Consider the following 22,301-nt stretch of genomic DNA (forward strand, 5'->3'; position numbering starts at 1 on the left):
TTAGCAGGATGACAACCGACCAATTCCTTACAAATGTTTATTTGGAGAAACAATGAATAAAGATAAGAATTAGTATTACCTATGAAAAATAATGATTCCTAAAAGACTTTGTAAAGACTGCTAAATTCTCTAAAGAAATAAATTAGTGTTGATTTGTAAAATGACTTTTCAGAGAGAGATAAGTGATGAAGAGAGAGGTAAAAGTGGAACTAGAATTTCTAAATTTTCATAAAAAACTTGAGATAGAGTTTTCTTTTGGGGAGAAATCTGGGCTTACATATTTGAGGCCCAAGTTCATCAATATAATTATAGTGATTGATTTTGTTTCGTGAAAAATATTTATTCTAACGCAGAGGATTGAGCACCAGACTGCGAAGCAAAGGATCACCAGTTCAGTTCCCAGTCAGGGCACATGCCTGGATTGCAGGCCAGGTCCCCAGTGCGGGGTGTGTGAGAGGCAACCACACATTGATGTTTCTCTCCCTCTTTCTGCTTCCCTTCCCCCTCTCTAAAAATAAATAAAATCGTTAAAAAAATTTACTCTATATTCTTTATCTTATTTGTAGAAATGCACAAATATACCTGCTAACCTAGATGGATGTTGGTGCTTACAAATATTTTAAGTACAGAATCACATTTTATGGACTTTTGGCAGCTGACATTTATTTAGCCAGTAGATGTTGATTTAACTTGGATGCTGTATGTGTGTTGTTGGTTTTTGACAACCTGGGAAAAGTGGCATGCATTTAATGTCTGTAGAATAATAGAAAGGCATACTTTAAGATACAAAATTAAATCTTTGAGCCCTGGCTGGTGTGGTCCAGTGGGTTGAGTGCTGGCCTGTGAACCTAAAGGTTACCAGTTCAAATTCTGGTCAGGGCACATGCCTGGGTTGCAGGCCAGGTCCCCAGTTAGGGGTGTTCAAAAGGCAGCCAATCCCTCACACATCGATGTTTCTCTCCCTCTCTTTCTCCTTCCCTTCCCCTCTCTGTAAAAAATAAGTAAAATCTTAAAAAAAATTAAATCTTTGATAAGATAAACTATAAGCTTAAATATATTGTGTGAAAAATTTGTTTTGTGGTCAGATGATGGCATAGTGAGGTTAGGTGAAATATAACCAACCACCTATGTTAGACTGCTGAGGCATATTGGAATTGAAGGGTGGTAGGACTTAAGGTCTTCCAAACTGAGACTTTTGCTGAATTGATTTTTAAAACCCTCTAAGTCATTAAATGCCTTAGGTTCATTTGGGACTTTTAATCTGGTATTGCATTCGTAGTTGCTATAGATAATTAGTGGTATAGAAAACTCCTATAATGACTGTCTAATATAAAGTGATACTGTACCCATTTTAAAAGTTTTGTAAACAGATATAGGGAGATATTCTCCACTGAACTCTCCTCTTTAAAAATAAACAAAGGAGACTTTCTAATCATAAAGCATTTATTGGAGGATTCATTTAAGCAGTGAACTCACCTGGTTATATTTTAAGTGATTGACTTTTGGGAACATTGATTCAAGAAACTTTTTAGCCCTGGCCTGGTGGCTCAGTCAGTTGGAGTGTTGTCCTGTACACCAAAAGGTTACAGGTTCAGTTCCTGGTCAGGGCACATACCTAGGTTGTGGGTTTGATCCTCAGTTGGTTGCCTATGGGAGGCAACCAGTTGATGTTTCTCTCTCACATTGGTACTTCTCTCTCCCTGTCTTTAAAAATCAACAAACATATCCTTGGGTAAGGATTAAAAGAAAAAATAAAAGACTTACTACATACATAATGTTGTATTGGCAGGCCAGCTCTTAAAGTCCCAATATTTTCTCTTCTGCATATATATTAATTGTATACAGTAATTAATATTGCCTGCCTTTAATTTTTTCCTTTTTAAGAAATAAATGACAATGGTAAAAATGCTGACAATAATCTGCGATTGAAAGATATTTAGATATAAGAACATGTGTCCCCCCTGGCTCCATAAGACACCACTCATTAGCAAAGAAAAGCCAAGTAAGCACTGTTTTCTTTAGAGGGACAAAACGCTTGTTTTGCTTTTTTCCCAGTGATGGTTCTATTGTTCAGAAAAGTTTTAGACTTTTTTTGTAGAAATACATTAGGGTTAGCATCTTATCCTTTTGAATAATTTAAGTAAGTATAATTTTAACCATTTGATTTTGCATACAGCTAAAATTCATTTGGAGCCAAGACTTGTGAATAAATAGATCAGACTGAGTTAATGTTATATTGGGTTCAAAGCCAAAGTATATTTATGAATAAAGTTGATTTTTTTCTATTTGGTTTTAAGTAGATTGAGAATTATTATAGAGAATTTCACATATATAATCTTCTAAGGAATGTCATGTTAAATATAGTAATTTCATTATTTTGTAGTCAAATTGAAATGCCAGAATTGTGTACTTGGTATACAAAGGTGCTAAAAATAAATTACTTTTCTATAGATAGTATATTAGAAAAATATAGTTTTGTTATTTTCTGGGGGAAAGGAGGGCTGGAGTTTTTGTTTTTGTAGTCTGGAGACATATAACAATAGTTTGAGTTTTTGTTCTTATCTTTTAATCATCCTAGCAGTAACCTTTATTAGGCAGGGATATTTATAATGGACAGTGATAACATTTAACATTTATGATTGAACATGAAGAGTGCCAGAATAACCAGAAACATTAGAGTGCTTTAGTAAAAAATATTATACAGCCCTGGCCGGGTAGCTCAGTTGATCGGAGCATTGTCCCAGTACACCAAGGCTGTTGGTATGACTCCAGTCAGAGACATGCAGGGAGAAACAGTGAGTACATGGATACGTAGAACAACAAAGTCAATAGTCAGTGTTTTTCTCTATCTTTCTTCCACCCTTATCTCTCTAAAATCAAGCAATAAAAAAATTTAAAAAATTTGTGCAAACCACATAGTAGAAGACAATTATATATATTTACTATTTTCTGAATGGCTTCCCTTGTTTTTGCTTTTTATCTTAGAAATACTTTAATAAGTTTATACAGATAGCTCTTTAACAATTTAGTTTTCTTTTTTGAAGATTTTATTTATTTACTTATAGAGAGAGGGGAAAGGAGGGAGAAAGAGAGGGAGAAAAACATCAGTGTGTAAGGGAGAAATCTGTTGGTTGCCTCTCACACACCCCCAAATGGGAACCTTGCCCGCAACCCAGGCACATGCCCTGACTGGGAATCAAACTGGCACCCTTTCGGTTTGCAGGCTGGCGCTCAGTCTACTGAGCCTTACCAGCCAGGGCAACAATTTAGTTTTTCAACTTTCTAATTATAGTAAGGCATATGGTGACTTTTTTCTTAAGTCTCCGTATTTCAATGACCATTTGAGTATCTCTTCTTTAACATTTTTCTTCTTCCTCCCAAAAGGAAGAATTGCACAATGACCATTTTGAGAAATTAGCTAAGTTTTTATTGTCAGTTTAGAATGTGTAATAAGATATTTGAAGAAATTATTAAATGGTATTGGTGTTTAAGTAATTTTTTCATCTTACAAAATATTGTTTGAATAAATTTGTCATTGTTTGAATTTTACTTTGTCAACTAAATCAATAGTAAATGCAATAGTTACTACTAATTTATGTTAATTTATGGTACGTATTAGGCTTAAGCTTTTTAATTGGATTTTAGAGTTGGAGAGATAGTGAGTTCTATTATTAAAGCTGTTCTTGAAGTAATAAATGATTGTATATTTTATTAATTGGTATATTATCGTTAGAGTAAAAAAAGTCTTTTCTCTTAAAAAAGGCAACTCTTATTACTGACATTTTAAAGATTAAAATGATTCTACCAGTATTGCATTTTTTGTTTTAAATCAATGTTGATATGTTTGCATATTAAATATAATTGTGTTCTAGGTTAACTTCTCAGCCTGGTGCTACATTACCAAACGGACATAGTAGCCTATGTGAGTATTCTGTTATGAAACTGGTTAGTATTGAAATCCTTACAGTATTGTTATAGTTAAAGCTTTAAAGTGGGATAAAATTGATTTACTAGTGTGCTCAGCATACAGTTGGAAATGACTGGATTTCAGTCATAGTAAATACATACGTAATTGTTAAATGTTGAGAAATCAGTATAAGAGGAATTAAATTATGACAGAATGTAGACGTTTATGGAAATTTTAGATTATTGGATAGATATTGAAGCCATTTAAGAGGTTATATTAAACTATTTGTAGTCATTTAAATAAAATTAAATTAAAAGTAATTTTTTCTTGTTTTTTTATATCTGTACTTTGAAATGAAAATCTTTCTCTTCTTGTAGCCCTTCGAAGCCATCCCCTTCGAGGGGAAAAGAAGGGAGATGGAGACCTTTCATGTATAAATGGAGACATGGAAGTCAGAAAAAGTTGTCGTTCTAGGAAAAACAGATTTGAAAGTGTGAACCAGAGTTTGTTATTTGATCAACTAGTAAATAGGTATGAATGCTTACGCAATAAGCAGTTCATTTAATCATTTGATTTTTAAGCCAGCTATGTTTTTAAAAATAACTTAAGTACTGAAATAGTTTTATAACTATTGTTTTATAGCTTAATTTGAATTAACAATGGTTAGCAGTGATTGTCAGTTCCCAGTCAGTTTACTGTATTTAATACAATTTATGTAATAGCTAAAGTTTTCTCATCCTTTTAAAACTCTTGTGCATAGATACTATAAAAAGTAATTTTATTCTCTCTTGGCTATAGTCATGTAATATTTTTCATTTAACATTTGTATCTTTAACAATTTTTAAACAACATTAAGTTCTCATTATTGATATGCAGTCTTGCTTAGTTAAGATTTTGAATTGAAGGCCTTTATGAGATGAAGCATATGGGATGTAGCTAGAGAGCCAGCCTAGCTGATTGCTCACATCTACATGCAGTGAAGCGTTATTCTTCTCATATAATAAATTGTCCTACTTAATCTCTGCAAAGGACTGGAGAAGAGTGGTCAGTAGAATTCCTATTTGATAGGAGAGGAAATTATATTCTATAGTGGTAATATCAAATTTGGGTATAGTTATTTTTTCTATTTTTTAACATTTTTCTATTACAGGTTATATTCAATATTATTTTGTATTAGTTTCAGATGTACATGTGTTAAATGCTTAGATCAGTGTCTGGAAACATAGTAAGTGTTTAAAAGATAAAATGTGTAAATGTCAGCATGTATATCTTGGATGTCAGTGTTCTCTAATTTCTAAAAATACCTGTTCTGTTATCTTACTGGCTTTAAACATTTGGCAAATTTTTTATCCTATATAATTCTTAACACCATCTTGAAATGAAACAATTAAATTAGTTATTATTTTTTTTAGTGCCTTGGATCTGGTAGTAAATTGTGGCATTATCGATTTCAATATTTGAAGCCATATAAACAAAACTTTCCTACTTTGTAAGTTTTACTTTAACAAATATATTAAGGTAGATGTTTTGGTTCCATCTATTTAGGGGACCTTATCTTCTGATGGACACCAATTCAGAAAGGGATGTTATATACACTTAATATCATAGATGATTTAATTGTGCTTTGGGGAAGCTCTCTTTAATGTGGATGACAGAGTGTATGGTTCAACAATTATCTAAACCCTAGTTTTATTATATGATTATAGTACTGCTGAAGCTGTACTGCAAGAAATGGACAACATTAACATCAGACGGAATCGTCGATCAGGAGAAGTGGAACGACTTAGAATGTGGACAGATACAGAATTTGTGAGTATACTAACTTTAACAAACTTTGCAATTTTTAATTTTTATTGAGAAAAAAAAAGGGAGAGTGAACAGCATTTGGATTTCCTTGGATTAACAGAATTGTTCCCTCTTCGTTTTTAGTGTAGAATTTTATTGCTTTCTTGCTTCTTTTATCCATACCCTGCCTGCTACAACCTTTGCCTAAAGATCTTCTCCATACTTTTGCCAGAAGAGTCATTTGAAAGTAGAGCTCTGATTCTGTAACCTTTCTGATATAATTCTTTAATGGTTTTTTATTGTGTACTGAATTAATTAAAAATACTTTGGCCTTCATAATCTGGCTTCAACTTTATCTTCTCACACACCATTGCCCAAATATAAACACATCATTCTTGTTCTTCTTTTACTGCTCTTAATACTTCTGGTTAGGGACTGATGCAATCCTACCTTGTTTCAAGGTTCATTTCAAATGTTGCCTCTCTTCCCTGTCCTTATCAAGAGAAGATTGTCTCTTTAAATTCTACTTTGTACCTTTCTTTATGGCATTTAATTTGTTTTACTGTATTTTATAGTTACTGTGATTTATTCCATTCTCCTAGACTGTAATTTGCTTGAGGGAGAAAGTGTCCCATAGCATTATAGTTTATGATTTTCAAATATTTTATTAAGTTTTATTTATTTATTCTCTTGTCTCTTACATATATTGAATTCAGGAAGCTTCCTTTTCATGAATTTGTACCCTGCAAATAGGTGGTCAGTAAATTTTATTGAATGGGCATGTCCCGTTGGATTATAATATAGCCAGGAATAAATTCTATGTTAATATTTGACAGATTTCTTTCTTTAAAAGGAAAATATGGATATGTATTCAAGAGTGAAAAGGCGAAGAAAGTCACTGAGAAGAAATAGTTATGGGATACAAAATCATCATGAAGTCTCTACTGAAGGTGAAGAAGAAGGTTTGTAAAACACTTTATGAAATAAATACTAGATAATTCAGGTGGAAGGAAAGAGAAATATGTACAAATAATATATGTGTAATACATTATTTGGGTTAGATGATTTTTGGTTGTAGAGGTCTATATTTTGTATAATTTGGATAAATTTTTATTCAGCTGTCATTCTGAGTTTTCATTTTCTGCATTTGGGAAAAAGCCTTTACTGTACATTATACATTGTTATATAATGTATCTTGTTAGTAAGCTATTGGTAGTCCTTAAATGACCTAATCTGGCATTTGCCATGAACTGATTTGCTTGTTACATGAGGTCTCTTTTGTATTTAGGTACCTTCTAACCAGAAGCCTCTATCCAAAATTACATTCTTTCCATAGCCTCTAAATCTCTGACTATTTGGGTTCCAAGTTTAGTTATGAACTGAGGAGTAATAGGTTGACTTTAGAGGAGGGACTGGTAATACTAGTGGAGGGGGTTCTTCTGTTCTTTTCTAAGGCATGTCTGGATTCTGAACTGAAGAACCCCGAATTTGTAGGGCTGGAGCTGGGAACATGATGTAAGTACGTTTGCCCTGAGGATTATAAATGAATGACCAGTACATCTATAGGATTTAATTCTGTAGGAGTTAATCTTCTTCCCCTTCCCTTCCTTCTCCTCCTCCTCCATCATGCTTATTGATTTTTAGAGAGAAGGGAAAGGAGAGAGAGGGAGAGAAACATCGATGTGAGAGAGTAATGTCAATTGGTTGCATCTTGCATGTGTTCCACTAGGGACCTGGCCCACAAGTCAGGCATGTGCCCTGACTGGGAATTGAACCCTTGACCTTTCGGAATGGCGTTCTGACCACCTGAGCCACACCTGCCAGGGCAGGAGTTAATCTTTTTTTATTGAAATGAATTTTCAGAAGATTTGGTGTATTGTAAATGCAGGATGCTTGTAGTTCATCAAAAAACATTACTAGTTCCCATTATTTGTGTAGCATAGATGGAGAAGAATAGATTTATTTCTCATATTCTGTAATTAATATATTAATAAATTATGAAGAGCTGATATGTCTAATGAAGGTACTTTGTTGGACAAATGTTGTTATTGCAGCAAGCACCTTTATATTGCATCCTTTGGAGAAAATCAGTATAGGTGAGACAGATTTTTGCTTTTTCTTTAATTGAACACCTATGTGGAGTTTCCAAAGAAGATTTGACATGTATAGAATTTCTTCCCATAGTAAATAGTGTGTTATTGTGCAGGCATTTTTTCAAAAAGTATGATTTGAAGGTTTAGAAAATACATGGGCACAAGTAATTAATAGTATTATTTAGATAAGTAATACTTTAATTGCTGCTTTTCTCTATAACCTAATAATAAAAACTTATATTTTAAGTTTGTAAAACTTAAAATAACCTTCCAGATGTCATGAGTAAAATGTGAAGTCCTTCACATTTTTAGTCTCCTAGTTCACTCAGCACCAGTGGCAATTTAAAAATTTTTACTATGCCTTAATATGATTGTATTATATTGACAATTCTTGTGCTTAAAAAGATAATCATAAAGTATATTGTATTTGAGGACCTTAAGCCTGTAAGTTTTTATTAGACTCTTATGTTAAACTATAAATAAATGTTGCATTACAACTATAGCCAAACAATTTTTTAAACCACTTTTAAAAAATAAACTTTTAGCACTTATGTATAATTTTTTACATGTATACCTCGGAGAATTATCATAAAGCAATCACTAATCTTCAAGAAATAAGCTATAGGGTTATCAATACCCTGGAAATCTGCTTCATGCTCCCACCCAATTCCTATCTGTATTTTCCTACCAAATGTAACTAATTCATGCTTACCTCTTGTCAACAGGCTAACAAACTGTTATACTGCCAACAAAATTGCTTTTGCTGTAACATTAGTAATTATCTCATAAACATATATATTTTTCTGAACTACCAGATTGTATTTAAGTACTAACCTAATTCAGTGGTTAATTGGACATTGCATGAGGTTTGCTGTAGTAAAATTCTGAATCATAAGAAAATCAAGAGATCAAATATGATCATATTGATTTACTTAGAGAACTATATTGATTATTTGTAGGAAAGGCATTTCCTTTTACATCCATCTAGGTTCATTTTTAGTTATATTGATTATTCTATGTTATAAAATGCTGATACTTTTAAATATCACTTGAGCAGAAAGAGTGAAAGATAAAATGTAAATATTCAGTTCTAGAGTAGACCGATCCTGTGTACTAAAACAGTGTTTTCTTCCTTATGTGTGGTGAAACTAGAATCTCAAGAGGAGGATGGAGATATAGAAGTTGAAGAGGCAGAAGGAGAAGAAAATGATAGACCATATAATTTGAGACAAAGAAAAACAGTGGATCGATACCAAGCACCTCCAATAGGTAGGAGACTCTAAAGAATTTCTTTCTTTTTGTAGTTGAGTAGCCTATTCTGCTTCATCTCTTTAAAAAATTAGTGTTGCTTAATTTAAAAGAATGAAAACTCTTGTAGGTTCCATACATCTTTTCCTATGTGTACTTCTGTTTACGCACACAATAGAAAGAAAATTGAAGTACGTAGTTGCAATGTAGAATTACATTTTTATTTAAAGGACCTTTTAATAAATTCTACTCTTACTTTTGTATTACTTTATAATTTATTGAGCACTTTCATTTACATCAGTTCTTTAGGGCAACTGTCTCTATGTTCCCAGTGATTGAATAATTTAGTCACAGAAGTGGTACACGGAGGCAGATTGGGCAATAACATAGGTTTTTTTTTTTTAAGGAAAAAGTTTAAATCTAATGACAAGTAATAAATTTCACAGGTACTATTTTATTGACTTTTTCCAGCTCTTGGGAAATTCCATCACTCTTGATTCCCTCCAGGTTTTTAAAAATTGATATATAATTCACATGTCATGGAATTCACCATTTTTGCTGTTTTTTTAATATCTGCAGTTCATTGATTTTTTTGTATATTCACAAGAATGTATAGTCATTACCACTATCTAATTCCAGGACACTTTGTTATTTTCACATTTACCCCATAGTCCTCTGCCTCAGTCCTTGGCAACTACTAATGTACATTCTGTCTCTATAGATTTGCCTGTATGTGACCTTCTGTGTTTAGCTTCTTTCACTTAGCATAATGTTATCAAGGGAGAGCCTAGATCTTTTTACTCAAACTCTTATTTTCTAAAACAATGATAGATTCTTTGAAAGGGGTCTATCAGAGTTATTTCATTAGAAGCTTGCTCAAGTATGTGAATGCTTCTCTAATCAAGAGTCACTGTCACAGGTAGTCCTGTTAATAATGGGGGAGGTGTGTTTGGACAGAAGAAAGACTGCGAACCCTTTTTCTAGATTAAAAAAAACCTTATTGAGGTATAACTGAATTACAGTCCATTGCCATTACACGTATTTAATGTGTATAATCTGGCAAGTATGAAATACCTTAGGTATATCCCTATGAAACTATCAGCATAGTCAAGATAATGAACATGTTAATTGATTCCCAAAATTTCATCGTGTTTATAATCTGACTTTCTTATGTCTAACCCCCTCTTAATCCTTAGGCAGCCACTAATCTGATCTGATTTCCTTCACTATAGATTAGTTTATATTTTCTCAAATATTATATACAGTAAATAGTACATATTCTTTTTTTGTCTGACTTTTTTCATGCAGCATAATTATTGTAAGACTCATCCATATTGTTGGACATGATAGTGTGCTTTTTATTGCTGACTAGCATTTCGTTATATGGATATATCACAATTTGTTTATCCATTCATTTGTTTTATGGACATTGGGATTGTTGACATTTCTAGTGTTGGCTTTTATAAAGTTGTTATGAACATTCATCTGCAAGTCTTTATTTAGACATATGTTTTCATTTTTCTTAAAATCACCTAGGAGTAGAGTGGCTAGGTTTTACGGTTAGATATATATTTAACTTTCTAAGAAACTATCAACTGTTTTCGAAAGTGATTGTACCACTTACTCTCAATAAGAGTCTATGAGAATTCTAGTTGGTCCATATTTTTGCCAACACTTGGTATGGTCAGTTTTAAAAATTATTTTTAATTGTATTTATTGCAGTTTTAATTTACATTTTCCTAATGACTAATGAAGTTGAGTATCTTTTTATGTGATGATTTGCCAATGTTATCTCTGATGAAGTATCTGTTCAAATCTATGCATTTTTTCAGTTAAGTCGTTTATTTTCTTACTGAGTTTTGAGAGTTCCTCACATATCCTAGATGTCAGTACTTTATCAGATAGGTGATTTACAAATATTTCCTCAGTGTACAACTTGGTCCTGTGGCTTTCAAAGAACAGAATTTATAATTTTGAAGAACTCCAATTCATCAATTTTTAAAAAATGGATTGTGCTTTTCGTGTTGTATCTAGACTTAATTTAACATCTTTATAGAATGTTTACTTGCAACTTACACAACGAAGTTTTTATTTTTGTTGTGCTCCTTCTAGACATTATTTGGAAATTGAATACAAATATGACTAGTTTCTTTCAGAAAGTTAACAGAAGTAATTTCAACTCCCTTAATACATCAACTTATCATTTTACTATTAGTTATTTCTATATTATCCTGTTTTTTTTCTTTAAGTACCAGCTCATCAAAAAAAGAGGGAAAACACACTGTTTGATATTCATAGATCTCCAGCAAGAAGAAGCCATATCAGGTATGTTTTGTTGGCTTTTGAAAGGAGGAAATATTTACATCTGTCATTTAGATATATCCTTTAAATAATACATAATGCAATGCCTTGTAATTACATTAGAGGTATTGATGGTGTAAACGATAATGCCAGTGAGGGACTAAATAGTATCTTTCTTTTTCTTTAATTTTATTTTTCTATTAGAGTTGACATTTGATATTATTTTATATTAGTTTTAGGTATACAGCATAGTAGTTAGACAGGTACATAATTTACAAGTGATTCCCCCAATAATTCAAGTACCCATCTGATACCATGCATAGTTATTACAATATTATTGACTATATTCTCTACGCTGTACTTTACATCCCCATGACTGTTTGTGACTACCAATTTGTAGTTTTTGATTCCTTCACCTTTTTCACCCAGTCCCCTAACTCCTCTCCCCTCTGGCAACCATCTTTTTGTTTTCTATATCTATGAGTCTGTTTCTGTTTGTTTGTTTTGTTCCCTAGATTCCACATATAAGTGAAATGTGCTATTTGTCTTTCTTTGCCTGGCTTATTTCACTAGCATAATACTCTCTAATGTCCATCCATGTTGTTGCAAATGGTCAGATTTCATTCTCTATTATGATTGAATACTATTCCAGTGTATATATGTGCACATGTTTTTTATCTACTCCTCTGTTGATGGGCACTGAGGTTGCTTCCATATCTTGGCTGTTGTAAACAACACTGCAGTGAAAACAGGAGTGCATGTATCTTTTTGAACGAGTGTTTTGGGTTTCTTAAGATATACTCGTGTATCGCTGGGTCATAAGGCAGTTCCATTTTTAATTTTTTGAGGAACCTCCATATGGTTTTTCATAGTGTCTGTCAGTTTGCATTCCCACTGACAGGGCATGAGGGTACTCTTTTCTCCATATCCTTGGAGCTTTTTTTTGTTGATTTATTGATGATAGCCATTCTGACAGGTGTGAGGTGATATTTAATTGTGGTTTTAATTTGCATTTCTCTGATGATTGGTGATACTGAGCATTTTTTCATATGTCTGTTGGTCATATGTAAATAGCATCTTTCTTTAATTAGTGACTGCTAGTGAATATCCTACATATGACTATTATATTCCCAATTCAGTTTACCTGGAATTGTTAATTTTAACAATTATGTTTACTAAAGCTGCATAGCTTTCTGGTCTGTTAGCAGGGTTGAATTTAAGTGACACACATTGCTTTCACCTGAAGCATTGGATCACTTAATGTTTTGCTACTTCCCCCACTTTTCCCATTTGTTTTACATGTAGGTACAAAGGAGACCTTTTAAAAAAAAAATTTATGTCTAATTATGTTTCCTGAAATGGTAATGTATTCCCCATAACTCAAAATTTTTTAAAATGAACATGAAAAGCTTTTTTCCTAGCTCCAGTAGCCTCCCATTTTCTCATAGTGACATTATTACTTTGTATATCTTTTGAGAATGTTTGTATGTATGTATGTATGTATGTATGTATGTATGTGCAGATACACATATTGATTGTTACCCCTTCTTTTTACATAAAATGTACAGTGAACATTGTCTCGCACCTTGTTTTTTTTTTTCATTTGATTCATTTTAGCTGTCTTTTCAGTATAGTGAAATATCACATTTATGTTATAGTTGCATTATATTACATTTGTAGATACACTGGAATTTTCAAACCAGTCCTTTGTTGAGAACCAGGTTGTTTTCAGTTTTTTGCTATTGTAAAATATGATATAATAAATTCACTTGCATAATTGCTATTTACCTGATACTTGTGCCTTCCTGAACTACCCTTTTTAAAAAATTGTAGGCTTCCTATTCTCCTCCTTGTTTTTTTCTTTTTCTCTGTGGAACTTTATTTATATTTCATTAGATGTATACTGCATGAGTGCAAGGAGCTTAATAACTATTTCTGAATGAAGGGATGAATGTATATGTTTTCTACTAAGCTAGTGGTAGATATAATGCTTACAATGTGTTTTTAAAAGCCATTTGTTGCTGTGATGATTTTACTCTCTTTAAATAGGAGAAAGAAGCATGCTATTCATAGTAGCGATACAACTTCTTCTGATGAAGAGCGCTTTGAAAGAAGGAAATCAAAGAGCATGGCAAGAGCAAGAAATAGGTTAGTAAATTTTTTATTGTTATTTCCCTGGTAGAAAAAAGGAAGAACAACTTTTATATTTTGAATGGGATTTTTATCGGTATTAGTATTTTGCCAAGACTGATACTCAACACATATTTTAGACTAGAGTAATGCACTGACTTGGGTTTTACTTAGTAATTCTTAGGGAAGACATGTGATTGTGGGTTACATACTGTGTAAGTATTCAGTAAAGTGGTGTGTGGAAGGTAAATGGAGAAGAGCCATGAGGAAGAGGCTAACCCTTTATGGCAGTCTATTTCTCCACACCCTTCCTCTATCCCAAAGTCATTCAGTTAGGATGATTTTAGATACACATAATGACTACAGCACTTGGAGTAAGATTTGGCTTCTAATAGAACTACCTGAGAGGCCCTTGGATTGTTATTGGAAAATTTGTGTTAGTTTTGGTTGAATGAGTGCCTCTGGTGGTCTTTGCCTAACTAGGGTAAGTGACCGATTACTGCCTGGCTTCCTGAAGCCTCAAAAGTTTTCACAGGGGGAGAGAATCAGTATTTTGTCTAGTAAATAATTACATCTTCCAATTATAATTAATTCTTTAAAGTTTGAGTTTATTTTATAGCTGATACTACTAAGGATAGATTATATTTTGAAAATTTACATTTGGCAAAGCATTTCTATAATTTAGTGTTATATATTTGTTGTAGAAATACCAAGTTTTTATTTAGCAGGTCTTGGCAACAAGTGTGGAGTGGTGTAGATTGTATGCAGACAAGAATTCCTTATGTAGGTGATGGAAAGAAAATGTAAGAGGAAAGTCTAAGTTTAAATAAAAGAATTTGATGCCTGTTTAATCTGAACTATTCTGGTGTCTGCTTTGGAAATACATTTTTAAGAGAAGGGAGCACTCAGAGATGTTATCAAAGTTACATTCATTTTAGAAGCTATATTTTTTTAAAGCTGTTTGGCATTTTTTTTTGTGTTTACCCAAGGTAAAAAGAAGTAGTAGATTATATTTTATTAGGGTATTAAAATTGAATAATACAATATAGGATTTTAGATAGCTAAAGATCTACTTTAAAGTAGTTATACAAAAGATAAAACTTAGTTCTTAAAATGTGGTCTAGGCTTAATTTTCTTTGAATAAAAGAGAAATTTCTTTAGTCATGTAACCTGAGTAGGCATATTCACATAATACTTGAGGATAAATATTCACATAATACTTGAGGATAAATTTAAATATTATAAGAAAGCTTTAGTTCATTTAATGCTATATATTATAGTAATTATAGTCAATCTATAATTTAATTTTATACCTGTATAATATGAAATATTAGATAGGTTAAGTTTTCTAAATTAGAATAGATTAACCTTTCTGGACAGACAGATTATTGACCTTGTTTTCTTTATCTAGTGAATAAATTTATTTTTGTCCCATTGAAAAGAATTTAGAAAAAGTAGTTTAAATGTATGAAATCTTTTGATGTTATTTTCTGGTTTATGATAAAAAAGAGAAAGGTGAAAATATGTCAAAGACTTAAACTTATTTTGACATTAGAAATATGAAACTTTTAATGCTATTTACTTGAATTTTTATGAATTTCAGATGTTTGCCTATGAATTTAAGAACAGAAGATTTAGCTAGTGGTATTCTTCGAGAACGTGTCAAAGTGGGTGCAAGCTTGGCTGATGTTGATCCAATGAACATTGATAAATCAGTAAGTTTTGTAAATGTTTTTCTAGAGGATCCTTTTTTTTTTAAAAAAAATGGTCATTTCTTCTTTCTAAAACAACACACAGTAAAAGTAGAAAATCTAGATATTATCATTATTAGTGTTTTGACATATATATTTTGGAACCTAGACCTCTGGTCTCATATGACATTTACTCTAGTTTTTCCTTTTTTTTTTTTTCCATTACAGTGTTGCTGGAGTGTAGAGTGGAAAATGGTTAGGAAATGAGGCTGACCCCATGGTAAAGCAGTGAGGCACTACTGAAGCTGCTTAGATTTCAAGATCAGATTTACATTTTAGACAGATCACTCTGTCTGTGATGTAGTTAATGAATTTGAGGTCAGCAAGGCTGGCATTAGGGAGACTGGTTCGGATACAGTTGTAATCTAGTAATCTGGAGTAATGGTCATGGTAGAGAGTAGGGTAATGATCGGAGGAAGTAGCATATGGATTTGGCAGAATTCAGAAGAGAATTCAGCATGAGAGAATTTGATGAATTAATTGCTTTTTGGGAATGAGGGAGAGAAACGAGATGAATGTGCTACCCAGGTTTCTGGCTTAAAGAACTAGGTGGGATAATGGCTTCATTCTCTGATGGAGGGAACATACGAGAAGGAATACGTATTTGAAGTGTGAAGATTTGGTTTTAGACATTTTTAGGTATCTGTGGCAAATCACAAATTGAAATAACTTGTAGGAAATTGGTTATTTAGTGTTGGCAATGTCTGGGCTGGAAATTTAGATACGAGTCACCCATGTAAAGATGGTTGAGGTCACTATGGAAAATGGATAATAGCGCTTGGGAAAGGCTATGGCATGAAAAGAGAGAGAAGACTTAGAGGACATGGTAGAATCTTACTGCTGGTAGAATCTTTCTTGGAGGGATACTTGAGAATAAGGTTATTGCATAACCAAGAATGTATTTGATTATTTTTCTTTGTTCCCATAAACTTTTCTATTCAACATAATTTGACTGATTTTCATGTGAGAGACTGAAGTTATCAAATGGAGTTGTGTATATATTTGAAAATGAAATGTTATCTACCTCTAATCTGAGGTAACAGGGGAAAATATTTATTAGTTAGGACCTAAGGAAATTTCAGAATCTCATGTCTCATTCTGGGAGGACCTTACTTAATGATCTTTGCTTATTTGGTTTATCAGCACCTTACTTTCTTGAACTTAGTTAAATTCAGGCATGTGTGCCAGTCAATTAGAGTAACATTTCTTTTTTCTTTTTTTTGAAAATCCTCACCTAAGGATATATTTGTTGATTTGGAGAGAGAGGAAGGGAAAGAGAGGGAGAAAAAAACATCAGTGTGAGAGAGAAGCATTGATCGGTTGCCTTCTGTATGCATCTGACCAGGGATCAAAACTGCAACCTAGGTCTGTGCCATGATGAGGGATTGAACCCACACCACAACATTTTGGTGTACAGGATGATGCTCCAACCAGCTGAGCCACCTGGCTAGGGCAGTAACTTATATCTTTAAAGTTTGATACCATATACAAGAAAATTTAGCCACTTTAAGAATATTTATTATTTAGACTCTCTTTATTTCTCTAGATTACTTAAATGCTGTCTCTCATAATAATATATTCATCATACAACATTTGCAAGTGACCATAACAGAATAAAGAAGAAGGGAAAGAAATGTCCCAGAACCCAATGGCCAGAGGCAGCCACTGTTAACATTTTGGCACTCTTTTTTTCAAGTACTTTTTTAATACAGTTTTTAAGTTTACAAACTGTTTTAGATATTTAAACTATTAGGAATGAGAGGAATAAAATCTCTGTTGCTCCTTGTGATAGAATGATTCTCAAAATGTTTTTCATTGTTGTCCCCTAGGACAAAAATTAAATTTCTATCTAGATAAATTACTATTTAGGATTGTGGTTTGGAGGGTCACAAATTGTAATAGCAAGGATTGTTTTTTTTCTGCTACTCCTTGACCAGTTTTGCCCCCTTGGGGCATGATATGGCCCCTGCTGAGAATGCATGTGATAGATAATATTTTGAAAGGCATTTAAATTCTTAGAGTGTTATACAACCTAATGTCTCCTATTGATAACCATTAAAGTGTTAGATTGGGCATTAATCTTTTTCCTTAGTTACTAGGAGATTAAAGAATGATAGTTTTATTTGGCTGGACTGAAATATACAGTTGAATTTTACTAACTTTATTTTTCTACACTTTTTTCAAAAGTGTAATTTTTCGAACTTTATGTTCAGTAGTTCCTGCTGAAGCATGTATTTCTGAGTCATAAAACTATCTCCTATATTTAAAAACATCTATGAACAGTTAAAATTATTTCGTGTTAAACTTTCCCTCTTCTTTTCAAGGTTCGGTTTGACAGCATAGGTGGATTGAGCCATCATATTCATGCACTAAAGGAAATGGTAGTATTCCCACTATTATATCCAGAAATTTTTGAAAAATTTAAAATTCAGCCTCCAAGGTAAGTATTGTTATTAATGTTAATTTATCAAATTTTAATTAGTAAATGATTATAAATATTTCATATGTATTTATTTGATGTGTTCCAGCAATGAGGATTAGGAAAGAAATTTTATTTTTTAGGGCTGTCAAGGCTGTGTACTGTGTTCTTGGAGTTTACATTTCTGCATTTAAGGGTCAGGTACATGATGAGATTGTTTATGCAGGCCTAGAATATACAAGTGTATTGCCTAAATATATTTTCCTTTTTGGCTTCCTGGTATCATTGAGTTTGATGTTCTATATTGTTTAGTCTTCAGAAGCACAATTTTAATAATGTGTTTCTTTGACTTAATGATGGGGTATTTTTGAAATGGTAAGCTTGATAATTTATTTTTTATGATTATTTTAATTGTGTGTTTGATCACAAATGAGATGTTTAGCTAGTTAGATACAAGAAAAGGCTAATAAACTATTTTAAAGGAAATTGGGTAGAATCAAATATTCTGAAGGTGTACATTTATAGACTGTTAGATTTAAAACTGCTAAATGTTTTCATTTAGTGGAAGGTACTTTTTATTTATTTTATGTTAGAAAAGGTTCTAATTTATTTTCCATGTATTTAAGGATGTCGAAATTCTTCTATTAAAAGAGTTATTTTCTATTGAGCAGTTTAAAAAATCGGCCTATAATATACAGTGGCTTTTTAAAATCATAATAGCAATTTATTTTTTATATGATGTAAATTAAATTTTAAAAATAGTTGTTACTTCTAGTATAGCTTGGGAGAAACTTAAAACAGTTATGAGGAGAAAGTGTCATAAGTAAAAAGTGATTGTACGCCTTAGGGATGTACAATTTTGTTTATTCTTTACAGGTTTCTTTTGTACGTCTATGTGTGTTTTAAATTTATGTTTTGTCTATGTTATGCACATATAAACATTTAATTCAGCAGTACTCTTACATAACTTTTTTACTCTATAATATATTCTAGACAGTTCCCATGTTAATAATGTACATGTTGTTATTTTTGACACCATACAAGGATTTATTTTATAGATATAACAGTGTATCTATCCCTTATGAATAGATAGCATTTACATTTTTTTAGTTTTTCACAATTAGAAACTGCTCTGTTGAGCATCCATTAAAATTTTTTTAAATAACTTTTTTTGAGTATTTCTATATGATACATTCTAAGATGTGGAATTGCTGGGTCGCAGGGAAAACACATTTACAATTTTGATATACCTTGCCAAATTGCCCTCTACTCTGATTTAACTTTTTTTTTTGTGCCTATCAAAGCTTGGTGCTTTGCGAACATCCTTTAGGACTCTGGGCAAAGAGAAACTTTTGTCTATATACTAGAAAAGCTTTCTTAGTGTCTAGTAATTATAACGGACATTAGTATAAAATTATATGGGAGATGTATCCTTTTTCATTGGTTATTAGCGGTGTTGATAACATTAATTTACTTTCATTAATTTTTTATTCCTCTAGGGGCTGTTTGTTTTATGGCCCTCCTGGCACAGGTAAAACCTTGGTTGCCAGAGCATTAGCTAATGAGTGCAGTCAAGGAGACAAAAAGGTGGCTTTTTTCATGCGAAAAGGAGCAGACTGTCTGAGCAAGTGGGTTGGTGAATCAGAACGGCAACTTAGGCTTCTTTTTGATCAGGTAAATGAAATCAGCTAATACGAGATTAACTTCTTTAGCATATTTAATGCATTTAGTCTGTAAATGCAAACTATTCATGAGGAATTATATTTTCTAATCAGTATGTTAAATTTTGGGTCAATCTGAATTTGAATGCCTGCCTTAGAGTATTTAATAGGAAGTTTTGCAAGTACTAGTTTAAGATGATTCACAACACATTATTGAGGTGGCTACTGGGGACATAGTATCATGTTAGGTACTTTTGGGAACCCTGGTTATAACATATTTATCATTGCATTGTAATCTAATTAAGGAAATAGAGCAAGTATAAAAAGTTCAACATGAAATCTGATAAAACAGTATATTATTGTTTTCATCAGTTGTAAATATGGTGCTGGAAGAATTCAGTAATAAATGAATGGTTTTAAAAAACTAGGTGAATGAATATAGTATAGCTATGTTTACTATTTATATGTAAGTTACTTAAAAATATTATTTCCTAATACAAGAAATAGTCCTGATACAAGTTTACTTTGGTTTGTTGAGATAGTGAATGAAGTCATTCATATTTGGCAATGCAACTTATATTTCATTGTGTCTAAGGAAATTCACATGAAATAAAAACAATGATTTCAGCAGGCATTCTTTGAGCATCCATTATTGAGTTCTATGTCAAAGTCCTTTGTAAGTGGTAAAACACTTCAAATATTATTTTTAGTTATTAGTATTAAAAACTGCTGTGTTTAGATGATGGATCTAGGAAGAGGAATATGGTAAAATTCATACCTTCAGGGTGCTCATTGTTGGGAAGTCAAACATATGCAATCCGTATGATTCAAGAGAATTTAATAATAATTAAAATATATAAGTATACAATAATATTGGTTGATGAGGAAAGAAGTAACTTGGGAATGCTGACATTGTTCAATGACTTAATTTAAAATTTTTGTCAGTTACACTTTTTAGTCGCTTCATGCTGGGGAGTAGGAATGTGTCTTGGTTTTATTTAAAACTATTGTAAATTATGGTGCTTTTTAAATCTAAATTTACTTTATTTGTGTTTCATAGTTTTCTTTGTGGGTAAGAATAGTGGAAATGTTTGCTTTCTTTTGTAAAAAAGACTGCTAATAATTATTATTGTTTTTTTAAGTGAAAGTCTACATTCCTACATTAAACGCATGACCTATGCACTAAACAAAATGAATGAGATATACTACATTGGCCAAGAGTTTGACATTTGGTGTCAGATGGCTTTGGTTATATCTGGCTTTGCTATATTAAATATACAGCTTTAAGTAATTGAAAGCCTCTGATCCTTGGTTGCCTCTTCCATAAAATGGAGAAAATAAGACCTATCTTACTGGACTACTGTGAGATTTTACCAAAAGGAGTATATAAAGTGCTTATTACAGTGACTGGCATATAGTATACTGTACTTCCTTTTTGCAGTTCTGTGTGGCTGTAGTTCTAAAAAAGAACTATTTCATGTATATAAAAGTAATAATCAAATCTTTATAGTTTTTCTCTTATTACATAATTCTAGTCTTACAAAGTTTTTTTCCAAAACCTAGGTTTTATGGTTGAATTGTCCTTCATTTCAAATCATTAGAGAACACTGGAAATTTAATGAGTATCCTGTCAGTCAGGAGAAAATGGAAAATTTGTATCCATTCTTTAGTAAGCTGACCTTCTTGTGAACTAATATTGCTACAAAGTGATTTTGAAATACAAATAAACTATATTGAGTAAATTTATAGCAATCTTGTATTTGTTTACCTTAAATCAAATTAAATTTCTGCTAGGTCTAAGATTTAATGAGAAAAATGACACTGAAAGTACCAGAAGAAAACTCAGGAGGATTTTGTTTCTCAAAGTTGGGAGAGTGTAACTATGGAAGAAAAGATCCACTATATACAATTTGTTTTTAAGGTTTTGCATGGCAACATATTGTAAGCAACACCAAAAGCTAAATGATAGGATGAAAGGGTTAAGCCAAGAAAAAAAGGAAAACTCATGGACACAGACAACAGTATGGTGATTGCCCAAGGAAGGGCAGAGATGGAGGTAGAAGAGGATAAAGGAGGGATAAGTGGTAATGGAAGGAGACTTGACTTGAGGTGGTAAATGTACCATACAGTTTACAGATGATGTATTGTAGACTTGTATACCTGAAACCTATGTAATTTTATTAACCAGTGTCACTTTAATAAGAGACAAAAAAAAGATAAACAATACCACTTGCAGAAAAACATTTGCATTTCCTTTCACAGACAGAGGTCTAATTTTTAAAATAAATAGCTCTAAGAAATTAAGCAAAGGGCCAATAATCTGATAGAAAAATTGGCAAAGGATATGAAGAGAACTTTCTTAGAAAAAGCAATATGTGTCTCTTAAACATATGGAAAGTGCTTATCTTTGTTGATAACAGAAATAAAAATTAGAATGAAAATGAGATAACATTAACATCAAGAAGTATGTAATACATTGTTGATGAGCACTCTTAAGTATTGCTGGTGAGAGGGTAAATTTCATCAATGGAAGGCAATTTGCAAATGTCTAACTAAATTAGAAGTGACACATGCCTTTTGAAGCAGTGGTTCCATTTTAAGAATTTACTGTGTTGCTACGGTTATACTCACGTTAAATGTTAAATGTACACAAATGTTTGTTCAAGCATTGTTGATAATAGGAAAAGTGTGAAAACAGCCTAAATGGTCCATGATTAGGGGACTAGTTTAATGATGGCCCATTCATACAGTGGGACATTTTGTATTTGTTAAAAAAGAACTTTGGCAGATATTTACGCAGTTATATGGAAGCTAATTAAAATATATTGTTTCATAGAATAGGCTGTGTTGTATGATAAAAGCAATGTGTATAGTGTGTTTAAAATGCATGAAATAAAACATAAATAGTGTGTTTAAGAAGATATGTTTGTGTATTTGTAAAAATGATATTTATGGAATAAACAAAAGGAAAACAGTAGATGCCTACTAGGAGAAGACCTTATGGTT

At 32.1% G+C, this 22,301-nt stretch overlaps 1 protein-coding gene across 1 annotated transcript in view; it reads left to right on the top strand.

Moving 5' to 3' along the window:
* Positions 1-22,301, top strand: part of ATAD2B (ATPase family AAA domain containing 2B) — a 125,638-nt gene that overhangs the window by 19,725 nt on the left and 83,612 nt on the right. Inside the window, exons 3-12 of the mRNA XM_054569170.1 lie at positions 3,873-3,922; positions 4,285-4,438; positions 5,614-5,716; positions 6,546-6,654; positions 8,938-9,054; positions 11,283-11,358; positions 13,384-13,482; positions 15,068-15,179; positions 17,540-17,655; positions 19,134-19,308. Of these exons, the coding sequence (XP_054425145.1) occupies positions 3,873-3,922; positions 4,285-4,438; positions 5,614-5,716; positions 6,546-6,654; positions 8,938-9,054; positions 11,283-11,358; positions 13,384-13,482; positions 15,068-15,179; positions 17,540-17,655; positions 19,134-19,308 (1,111 nt within the window). The remainder of the gene's footprint in view (positions 1-3,872; positions 3,923-4,284; positions 4,439-5,613; positions 5,717-6,545; positions 6,655-8,937; positions 9,055-11,282; positions 11,359-13,383; positions 13,483-15,067; positions 15,180-17,539; positions 17,656-19,133; positions 19,309-22,301) is intronic.

Source organism: Pteronotus mesoamericanus, unplaced genomic scaffold (assembly GCF_021234165.1).
Source record: "Pteronotus mesoamericanus isolate MK-2021 breed Mesoamerican mustached bat unplaced genomic scaffold, CSHL_Meso_final contig_101, whole genome shotgun sequence".
Classification (NCBI taxonomy): Eukaryota; Metazoa; Chordata; class Mammalia; order Chiroptera; family Mormoopidae; genus Pteronotus; species Pteronotus mesoamericanus.